Consider the following 11,623-nt stretch of genomic DNA (forward strand, 5'->3'; position numbering starts at 1 on the left):
ACCGAGAAACTTCAACTCTTTGTACCCAAAGTGGCACTTCTCGGGCTTTAGCGTTAAGTCGGCCGATCGGAGGGCATCTAATACTGTCCTCAGGCGTTCAAGGTGTTCGGCAAAGGTTTCGGAAAATACGACGACATCATCGAGATAAACCAAACAAGTTTGCCATTTTAGTCCAGCGAGAACGGTATCCATCATCCGCTGGAAAGTTGCCGGCGCTGAACATAGCCCAAAAGGTAGCACTTTAAATTCGTACAGTCCGTCGGGTGTCACGAACGCCGTTTTTTCGCGGTCCCGCTCGTCGACCTCTATCTGCCAGTACCCACTCTTTAAATCAATGGAGGAGAAGTACTGGGCGCGACGAAGTCTGTCGAGCGAGTCGTCGATACGAGGCAGCGGGTACACTGTAAAAAAAGTGTGTAAAATTACAGGCGTTTTTGCAGAAATTTACTGTTGCCGCACGGAAAAAATCTGTTACTAGAAAAAACAGAAAGGTGATCATGCAAAAAAACAGACATTTTCTGTTTTTGACCCCCGTGGTCTAGTCACGTGCGTCTCTATTAAGAAGTAAGCTACGAATAATGCACCTGAACACCTTAAAAACATCCGTTTATTTTTTAAAGCCTAGAGTGTAGTAAACTAAATTTTTCGCACAACTAGTACTACGTGGTTGCTTTTGATGCGGAGCTGCACTTCGCAAGATGACTTCCGCATGAAGAGGGGCTTGGTGTCTTCGTGCATCGATTTATTCGTTTCATTTGGAAAGGTGAGTGAACAAACAATCTCTGCCACTTGATACAGACAGTGTGATTTGCTTTGTGTCACCGGTGGAAATCTCTAAACTATATTGTAGATGTTGCGTGCGATGGAGGTGGATTACTGTAGCGAAATATTAAGGCATGGGCACATAGCTCGCATCTCACTAAATAGCGGGAAAGCCCTAGCCCTGCGTAACTTTCATCCTCCGCCTTGCGGTTTCAAGCTGCCTACGCTCCGTAAACTGTTCATGGTGAAGGTGCAGCTTTGACACGCAGTTAAAAGTTAAAACGAACAGGACGAGCGCTCACGCGCGAATCACTTGCCGCCGCGGACGCCGCCGTAGCGGCAAGCGTCGTGTGTCTATTCCATATTTCATTGTGCTAGCTTCTAAATCGTGCCGCGGCCTCGCTACCGCAACCACGCAGCCCTTAATTTTCATCGCATTCACGATTGCCTCTAAAGGCTATCTGAAATCTTTGCAGCGTGTTTTAACGTGGTGTGTGCGTTAAATTTGAGATCTGCCAGGGCTCGGGTTCTCGCTTGAGCTTCGACTCGCGGCATTGGCCGCCGCGCCGACTGTCGTCATTCGGCCGGCGCACCGGCCACTCGCGCGAGCCGAACCAGTCTCGCGAGATTCAAGCCCTGCGCCAGCTTGTCGTTTCGAATGCAGCGGCATCGCATCTTGCTCACGCGGAGCAACGGCTGAGCGGAGGCCGTTCGGCTCACGGTATCTTTGAACTCACGAGTGTTCAGACTCTGCATGCGTACGCGAACTTTCTCGAGTAAACAAAGCTGCGGTCTTGGCCCTTGCCTAGCTGTCGACAAGCAACGTCGACCCGGAGGTGGATCGTTCGTTTCCAGCTTTGCGGTTGCTACGCGGCCTGCGCTCCCCCGTGTATTGCGGTGGAGCATGTCTTCGCCTCGGTAGGCTCGGCGGCCTGGTCGCCGCCGCTGTATCGGCATAAGCGTCAAATAGATTCCACACGGATTTTGCTATGGCTGCGAAATATAATCTGAAAATTTTAATGTTGAATATGCTGTTTGATCTGTTTGTCGGCTAATGAGACTACCATTTTGGACTATATCACGTATTACGGACAGTTCTGGACGGTGAGATGCATGTTATGCGGGGAACGGGTCGTCGGTCACCCGCACGTGTCAGTTCTCTTCGGAGGCTGGCGCAGAATTGCAAACGGCGTAGATGCTTGACAGCATGCTTAAATTACAATGAAATGAACACTACCTGAACTCGAGGTAGTAAAGGACTAAATACTGACACTTAATTACCGACCCTTAATTAGCGATAAACAATTAGTGAATAAAATGGCTATAAATGCTCCGAATGTAATCAGACGAACGGTATTTGACCTGGAGGTAGTAAAGGAGAAATGGTGACCTCTGATAAGTGACCCATCATTAGTCAAAAGCAATTAGGGAATTAAATTACCAGAAAATCAGCCAAATCAACAGTACTTGAACTTGACATAATTTAACAATTAGTAGTACCTGACTAGTGACCGCTAATTAGTGAAGAGTAATTAGTGACTTAAATAACCAAAATTCTCCGAATGTAATCAAATTAACAGTACTTGAACTGGACATTGCAGAGAACTAAATATACTTGTATTGAATAAAACTGATTACTTATAATCAGTTTTGGTCCAGTTTGGCTGAGGTCAATTTTTGGGTGAACCATGCTGAAATTTGGCAGTGGCCCGGGCACCAAATTCCAAGTTAACTCATGTTCGGGTCATGGTTGACCCTGGTTATGGCTATCATGTATAGGCACAGTGTCATCACTATGCTTGGCTAACTGTTATAGTGTTCCTATGCAGCTGCTTCACAAGTAAGCAAGAGCAGAATTTTATTGGGGTAGGAACCTCCGGATTAGTGCTTTCGCGCTAAAAAACTGGCAGAAATGCATTCACAACCTGAGCGGAAGGCTCCCGGCCTTTGTAAAGTAGTAGATACTAACTTAAGGCATCTGCAATCACGCTGCAGCTCAGTCAAGAGAGCCTGTAACTAAGCCAAAATAAAACCGCAATCATCACGCACTAGTGCATGGCCGCGGTATTCAAAGCAAATGCGACGATAGAAGTACAACGTGGACTAGCTAACACTGATCATCCATTTACTTTGCGTGACAGATGCATATATCAGAGAACAAGCCTAAATAACAGCTCCTATGTAAGGCACTGTTTGGGTTTCAGTATAAAAAAAGAAAACGACTTCTACCATGTTCAGGACAGGTGTGTTCAAGCTTATGTATTCAAATGCATGCTGTTCACAGTACAAATTAGTATCTACGGTGCTGCTATATTAATTGGTTGAAAGTCAGCATGCGAGGCGTCTCCCAATTAATGATTGATCATACTGAGCTCAAGGCAATTTTTATCTAACGTATGTACAATCGTGGTAGCGCAGGAAGGATGAGCATCATGATCGACAAAAAATGTACAATTAAGGTGACGCGTTAAAGCTGAAAAATAAGAAAGGTGGCTTACTTCCTGCTGTGGCGGCAAGAACTAGTGGCGCAGGTTAAGTGCACATCTCCCGTACTCCCATACTCTCCCAGTTTCTATCCTTGTATAGCTAACAATGTTAAAGTTATATGGATAATAATTTAATTATTTCCATTCTGGTTTTTTCAGCGATGTACTCCTGCAGCATATGCAGCAACATTACTTCGTCCCTCTCTTCCTTCTACAAGCACATCGCTTTGCACAAAAATGTGAACCAGTTCCGCGTCAAGTGCCCTTTTCGAAGTTGTTGCAAGATGTTCCGTAAAGTCGGCAGCGTGTACAGCCACATATGCCGTGAACACAGACAAGCACGACGTGCAGAAGGCGAAAGCCGCAGTGCTATAACTGTTCACAGATGTGACTTCGTGTGCTCTGTGGATGCCTGCATTCAGCTCTGCAAAGATTATAAATCTCTTGTGGCACACTTGAAATGTCACATTACCGAAGGGACAGAGGTGAAGTTCCCATTTCAGAACTGCAGCAAAGCGTACAAGAACAAGGCTTCTTTCTCCTCCCACCTTTCACGCTACCACGTAAAGGCCACAAACTCAGCTCCGCAATCGCAGGTTCAAACTATGGTCAGTGCAATTGCTTCAGAAGCTGTCACAGGAAATATTCAGTCTGCTGAGAACTCCTGGGACAACGAGCTTGAAGAAGCTCCAATTGCAAGTACTCATGAAGGTTCCCCCAGAGACTGCCAGGAAACATGCAGTGACGAAGTTACTGATGCTTTCGCTCATCTATACCTGAGATTGCTGTCAGAGCGTCACGTTCCTTCATCCACTGTGCAGCTGATAGCAGAGGCTATATATGACATTCAGACCGCTAATGTTTCGATGATGACTTCCATTCTTAAAGCTAGGCTCAAACATGTTGTGTGCAGTGAAGAAGTTGACAAGATAATCGACGAAGCTTTTGAAGCAGATCTTGTCTTAGCTGTGCACAGAGATCCGGGTGGTGTGTTCCGCAGTAAGCACACCCGTAACTTGCATTTCAAGAAACGCTTTCTCTTTGTGGAGCCTGTTACAATACTACTGGGAAGAAACAAAAGAAATAGGGATGCAACATTCTACTACGCGCCAGTATTAAAAACACTGGAGGCCATGCTAGAAAATGAAGCTGTGGTTAAGCAGTGTGATGAACTCTTACCAAACACCAACAGAGTAATGAAAGACTTCACCGATGGCAGTGTTTTCAAGTCTATTTTACTTTACAAGGATCATCCAAAAGCGTTAAAGCTAATTCTTTTCCAGGATGCTTTCGAAGTCGTAAACCCACTCGGTTCTGCGAAGAAGAAGCACAAGCTGCTTGCAGTTTATTTAATTCTTGGCAATCTTTATTCATGGAAGAGATGCTCAACTGACTCCATCAAGCTCTGCTTGCTTTGCAGTGAGACTTACTTTAAATACTTTGGTCAAGACAAAATATTTGCACCCCTGATTGATGATCTGAAAAAGCTCGAAGCAGGCACAGTCGTCACTACAAAGGGCACACGTCTGATTGGCACAGTGTGCGCAATCCTCGGTGACAATCTTGGAAGCCATGGAATTGGTGGCTTTGTTGAAAACTTTAGCAATGCAACACACATCTGCAGGTTTTGTTTGGCGGAAAGAAGAGACCTCTTCTCTCCACTTGCATTGTCAGGTGTATTCGAGCTGAGAACACCAGACAATTACAACAGTGCTGTCCAAACCTTAGCAGCCGATAGCTCCTTAAGTGCAGAAGAGGGAGTAAAGTTTAGGTCTTTGTTCAACGATCTGAAGTATTTCGACGTTTGTGCACCAGGGCTTCCCCCTTGTTTGGCACACGATCTTTTTGAAGGCATATTGTCATTCGACCTTTCTTTGTATATTCAATATTTTGTCACGGTTTGTGAGTGGATTTCTCTAGAGGATCTCAATAACCGTATAGGTGGCTTTCCTTTTAAGCACAGCGACCTCAATGACAGACCATGTGAGGTTCCTGTAAAGAAATCACTTGGAGGCCATGCTATTCAGAACTGGAATATGGTTCGTTTTCTTCCCCTCTTCCTAGTCGGTTCCGTTCAGTCTACAGAGAATGAGTTCTGGAAGCAGGTTCTGATGCTGTCAGAAATTGTTCTTTTAGTTACTGTGCCAGCAGTTACAAGTGCAATGGCTATGAGGCTCCAAGATATCATCGAAGATTACATGACAAGCAGAGCAGCTCTGTTCCCAAATATTCCATTGAGGCCAAAACACCATTACCTTCTTCACTATCCAATGCTTATTATGCAGTTTGGTCCCCTGATCAGATTGTCGACAATGCGATGCGAGAGCAAACACAGCTACTTCAAGGAAATGTGCTAGAAATTGTCAAAATTTCAAGAATTTGACGTTGACTTTATCTCAGTGGCATCAGCTTTTCCAAGCTTACAAGAACACAGGAAGCAGTACTGACGTTCTCGACAATGCATCTACTTTCATGATCAGCCTTTGCAGTCCTGAAATTCAGAACGAAGTTCGGGAAGTTGTTTCTGATAAAGGGGAAATTTTCTCAACACAGCAAGCAACTATTCGGGGTCTGTTGTATGAGTGCAAAATGCTAGTTGTAATGTCACGGCAGAACGGCGAACTAAAGTTTGGGGAAATACAGCTGATCCTGTCGAAAGATGCCCGGCATTTTTTTCTTGTAAAAACTGTTAGTACATCGTATGAACCAGGAATGCAGTATTTTAACATCTTAAGTAATGACGGTCCAATAAAGTGCATTGAGCTCGACAGCTTGCTTGACAACACACCATTAATCCAGTACAAACTTGCCCGCTGCAGTTATCCTGTTTTTGTTTTGAAGCATGGATTACTTGATGGAGTTTGAACTGTGTTTCAGATAGCTGCAATGGAGTTGGAACAACGAATTTCCAACTGGCTGCCAGCCCTGGACAAGGAGATTGTAGAGCTGACAGTCCAGAAGCTGCAGCAATGTGGTGTAGAGTCCCTGGAACATCTGAAGTATGTGGTTGAAGAGGATTTGCAATTTTTAAATCCCATCAGCAGAAGGATTCTTCTTGAAAGGTTTCACTCAGCGGCTACGCCCAACCCACCAGTGTCACTTTCTCCCAACGACATTCAATCGCCTACAAGCACACAGTGTGCAAGCTTTTCTACACCTTGGGAGGTTTTCCCACCACAGCTTATGAAGGCTTGCCAAGAAGGGAAGCGTCCAGTAAAGAGCGACTTTATTGAAATGGTACGACTTGTGAGTGACCATATTCTTGCCATAAACAGGAAGCCAGGTCGCAAGATCTTGAGGGCCATCGCAGCTGAAATTGTGAGCCATTACCCAAAGACATTCGAGGACACCCTAAATGGGGCAGTAATTGGCTCGGGTATTGAGACACTCTTGTGGAAACTTGAAAACTGTGTTAACAACAAACGAAGGCCAAGCTCTGAGCAGACACATCAGTTCGAACCGGACGATGAACTGGACTTAGAGTGTCAAACGAGTGAAGATTCAGAGAGACTCATATGGGTGTGTTGCATGGCAACCAAAGCTTCCATCTGACGAGACTGCTGACTCACAGGAGAAGAAAAAAGACGACTTGCTGTCGCAGTTCAGGCTTGCGTTTCCAGATGAAACCATGGTTGCACAGCTCATGTCAGAGACTTATGCATCACAACGTCAGCTTATCAATGCATCCAAAAATATTCGAGACATTGAGCGAAGCTGGCCATTTCTGTTTCAGGCAAAGCACCTGACCAACCACGTAAACATCTTGCTAGGCTCAAATGTTGCAAAGACTTTCGATGACCGACTAAAGACTGTTGGACGGCAAGTTTTTCGTTACGCACACAGCCAAGTAAAAAAAGAATGTGTGAAGTCTTGTCTCCAAGAAATAGAAGCTGCCAAAACTAACAGGAAGTCAATGGCAGTTGAATACGAAGCCATGCCACTACTACTGCTCGCAATCTTCGGAGAAGACAAAGAGCTGTTTTACAAGCTAACAGAGGTAAAAACTGATAAATGTAGTTTGCATTATTTCCTTGCAGTCGTCGCACGTTAATGCACAATGTGAAGTGTCCCATTAATTTATTCCTCCCCATAATCAAGTCAGCACTGCCTTTTATAACAGTAGTGCAGTGATTGTTTTACCCACGTCTCTAACATTTGTACTGAGATAACAGAAAAATCTGGAAGTTTTATGTCAACCTTGCCCATAAAGAAAAATTTATCCTCAAAGCCAGCAGACTTGCTGCGGTGTGTTTTAGCGTGCGACGCAATGGTAACTCATATTTAAGTGAAATGGCGTCTGTGTTGAGGACTTAAGGCAACATTTTTCTTTTATTACATGCCATTGACTGATCCTAATGCTAATGCACATGTGAATTGGATTTTTCATATAAGGAGATGGTCAGCGACGATGACTTGGGGGATCTGCCAAGCTGTCCTTTCATCTGCGCGAAAGGTAAGATACTGATGACTGACTAAAGGGGCAGTTCTTAAAAAAATTGCTGAAAAATGCACTAAATGGTGCTACCTTGTCCGAAATGCAAATCTTTATTTTATTAGACAAATGTATGCAATTTATTAAAAGACACTTCCCGCTGATTGAAATGCTTAATGAGTATTGCTGGCTCGATGTGCCTATCATATATAGGTCAATGCAATCTTCGTCGTTATCCCTTCCTCGTTATTCACTTATCCTCCTAAACCTAATGGTGATGGACCCACCCCTCTGAATAAAATCTTTACGTGTAACTGAAAGACATAATAAAAAAAGGACAAAGCGAATAATAATGCTTCCTTCCAACTCTTTTCCAGGATGGACTTTTCTCACTGCTAATTCATACACAATCTGCGTGGACACCCATCCAGTGCTTCATGCATCGAAGCCAGACGAGGCCTTCAAGCTGCTGTTCTTTGCCCATTTTGCTTTTAACATCCAGTACCAGAAGGAGACGAGCCTGTGCTTGGAATTCACACAGAGGTAAGAACTGAAGCCAATGTTCACTCACCTGTACACTTGCCTGACGTCACAGCACGCCCTGTGCAAATGCATACTGCAGTCTGCCAATCTTCCAGAACCTTATTTAGAAAAGCGGTTACTACGCTGCTAAACTGAGTGTACGCGAAGAAAATGCACTTCAACTGAAAACCTTTTTGAACAGTGTGCGTGTTCATCGAGAATATCATACTGTCAATGAAGTTTGCTTATAGAGGTGAAAGTTGGCATTTCTTCAGTTTGGCATTGAACTAGCACTGGGACGCAATAATGCTAAAGATATTTGGTAGTGTGCTGTAGTATAGGAGCAGCAGCGAAGAAAATTTGCTTTAAGGTAGGGAGTTATAGCAACATTGTAGTACAAGAAATTAATAATTGATTTACCATTGACTGACGTAATAACATGCCCTCATTATCCAGTCTCATTTTTGAAAATATGTGTCAAACAGCGAGACGTCATAAAGAAACCTTTTATCTCTATATTTAACAGAACAGCAGCAGCTTGGGATCACGCCTGTGTGCTGTCTATTAGTTCTGCTGGAAGGCTAATGCAAGAGCATACAGACAAGGATGCATTCTAGTAAATGTGATGGTCTGAGATCAGGTATTTTGTTTGGTTTGTTATAATAAAGCACAACACCAAAAACAAAGCAAGTGACAAGCACGCAACTGTATTATAAACGTTAATTTTTTTTAACCTTTGCAGCCTTCTATTTTAAAAAGTGTGAGAAATGCGCCGGTGCTTTCTATTGTGCTGGATTGTACTGCAAAGTGGACATTATGTACCTCATAAGGATGAATAATTAGATGATTAATCAGCTTAAATTAGCTAACAAACTTTACGATTTCTGCTTTTTAAAGGGAAGGTTGTATTGCAAAATTTATCTGGCAACATCGAAGGTTAGGCTTATTTTTAAATTTTGTTACTCAGCAATGTATTTCGAAGTATCGAAGGAAAGCTTGTTCAATTGGCTGGCCCACTTTACCTATCTATACAATGCCGTAACTGCGCATCGTATTCTTGCCGAAATCTAGTTAACTTATACATCATAAAAATACACTAACTGTGCCTGTACTTGCTGCATGCATTAGAAGTGCGAGAAGCGATTTTTCTATTAATATGCAATGGTGGAAAGCTGACTCAAAGAGCTTTCGTATGTGTATTTTTGTTGGTCGATGTCTGGAATGATACTGCCATTTAGGAGTATTTAAAAACAGCTCATATTCAGAGTTGACGACCATCAATTTTGCAACATAACCTACCTTGCTTCTGAGATGAAAAATAGAAAAGTCAGTCAAAGTTAATTATGTAACTACAGATACATTTGAGGCACCTAATGTCTGCCTTGCAGTACTGTCCAGCTCAGAAGACCACACCGACGTAGCTAAGTATTTAAAACATATCTTCAAAAGTGACAAAAATCACCCTGTATATAAAATATCAATCGGAAGGAAAAAATGTCTCTCCCGCTCTTTTTCTGCCGCATCTCACACACACACACTTAAGGTAATGGAATCGGGGTACGGATTTCAGGGTGTTTTTTATGAGAGAGGGGTGCGTCCTGACATGGCAAACCGTTGTAGCAAGGTAGGCAAAAGAGACCTAACGTTTTATTAAAGCACGTTTCTCCTTGTTTTATCCGTTCAATCCTCCTCATTCATAGGGCCACATGTACTGTAGTGGCTATGAGTTCCTAGGGCGCATAAGCTACGAACTAGTCCGACACTTTTATCATTACCCACTGGATCAAAACCTCACTTGTGGAGATGAAAGTCGATCTCAAGTCATTCAATATGTGGTAGTAAAATGAGGTGATCACTGAGAAGCAAGGTGCTTAAATGACTTCAGTAGCATCCTAGATACTTCTGTTTCCAATGGTACCTGTATGACCGGAAACTCCAACACATGCCTCGTAAACAATGACATTGTAGAAGCATCGTATGCTCTTTCCACCCAGCACTGCCTGTGAGTCATGCTGATCTGTGGTTGTTGACAAAACGAATCTTGCTACTTTATCGCTATGAGGAGCTTGAAAAGAAGGTTTGAGCAGCAAAGTGATGCCTCACAAAGCTAGTGTTTTATTTCTGGGTGGGAACAGGCAAGATATTAGTGTTTTTTTTTACTTAGCTTTTACCCCTCACAACGTAGCGGATCATATATGAGACCTGATTTTTTTAACACATCCGCCCTTGTCAGAGTGGTTGTGCAAGTGTAGAACGAATATATTTTTGTCTTTCAACTATAAAAATAAGTTTTTGTGCCTGGTCGTTAGTGATAGCTCGTGGCTCTTTGTTTCAGGGCTATTGCAGGTATTAATCCTGCAAGAGGAACAAAGGTGCAAAAGAATGGCGGGAAGCAGCACTGCCTGTCACCAAGAGTGGCTGCACTCGCAACGGCTTTGAAAGACTATGACTTTTAGATTTTTAGTTTCTGCTGCTTGTGTTGTATAACATTTTATTATGTTGGGCTCAGAAATAGTCTTCGAGCTATAGAAGACTGCTGATGCTGATGTGACTTTCGATTTAATAAAGTGTTCATTCATATCAAGCTGCTTGGCTTTTGGTTCTCAGGCAATGCTATACTGATGAAAATCAGTGTTGTGCAAACGTTTCATATTTAGATATTCTTAAATTACTTCACGCAACTTCCCTCGAGCAACGAATTATGTAATATCACACTTTCATTGGCATAAACGACGCAAAGATCGTATTTGTAATTTAATGAGCCCTTGTGCTTGCACAGAAACCGTATTTTGTGCGGGCAAAAAAATTGTAATAAAAGAACAACTAATAGTAAACAGAACATTGCAGGAATTTCAAATATATTTTCTGCCAACCAAAAAGATAATTGTGTGTAAATTAACAGGGCAGCCAAAAACAGACAACTAAACTCAATTTGCAGTCACAGATTTTCTGTACATGATAGAAAAGAAACATTGTAAAATAACAGAATAACTGAAAACAGAAAAGTGAATTTCACAGATTATCTGTACGTGAGAGAAAAGAAACACTGTAAAATAACAGAATAACTGAAAACAGAAAAATGAATTTCACAGACATTTTACAAGCTTTCAGTAAATAATGAGAAAGAAAAACCTGAAAATCACAGACTTGCTTTGAAACAGAAAATGAAATTTCACAGAAATTTTACAGGGATTTTCGGCAAATGATAAAAATCTAACATTGTAAAATAACCGAAAAACTGAAAAACGGAAAACAGAACTGTACAGACATTTTCTGGCAGGACAGCTGCCAGAAAATGTCTGTTTTTTTTGGAAAAAATTTTTTACAGTGTAGACGTCTTTTTTGGTGATGTTGGTCAGTTTCCGATAATCCACGCAGAAGCGGAGTGTCCCATCCTTTTTCTTCACCAGCACGACAGGTG

General features: G+C 42.6%; 1 protein-coding gene across 2 annotated transcripts; it reads left to right on the top strand.

Annotated features, from left to right (window-relative positions):
- The first annotated feature begins 586 nt into the window (after positions 1-586).
- On the top strand, positions 587-10,786 carry LOC144099365 (uncharacterized). Of its 2 annotated transcripts, XM_077632599.1 has the most exons (5): positions 637-763; positions 3,408-7,245; positions 7,641-7,701; positions 8,058-8,223; positions 10,538-10,786. In XM_077632599.1, exons 2-5 carry the CDS (start codon positions 6,877-6,879, stop codon positions 10,656-10,658), a joined length of 717 nt encoding a protein of 238 aa, XP_077488725.1. In that variant the 5' UTR covers positions 637-763; positions 3,408-6,876; the 3' UTR covers positions 10,659-10,786. The 2 variants fall into 2 exon arrangements, with proteins under 2 accessions (XP_077488724.1, XP_077488725.1); XM_077632598.1 differs by lacking the exons at positions 7,641-7,701; positions 8,058-8,223; positions 10,538-10,786 and having other exon boundaries at positions 587-763; positions 6,126-6,937.
- The last annotated feature ends 837 nt before the right edge of the window (positions 10,787-11,623 follow it).

This window comes from Amblyomma americanum, chromosome 7, assembly GCF_052857255.1.
Source record: "Amblyomma americanum isolate KBUSLIRL-KWMA chromosome 7, ASM5285725v1, whole genome shotgun sequence".
NCBI classification, from domain to species: Eukaryota; Metazoa; Arthropoda; class Arachnida; order Ixodida; family Ixodidae; genus Amblyomma; species Amblyomma americanum.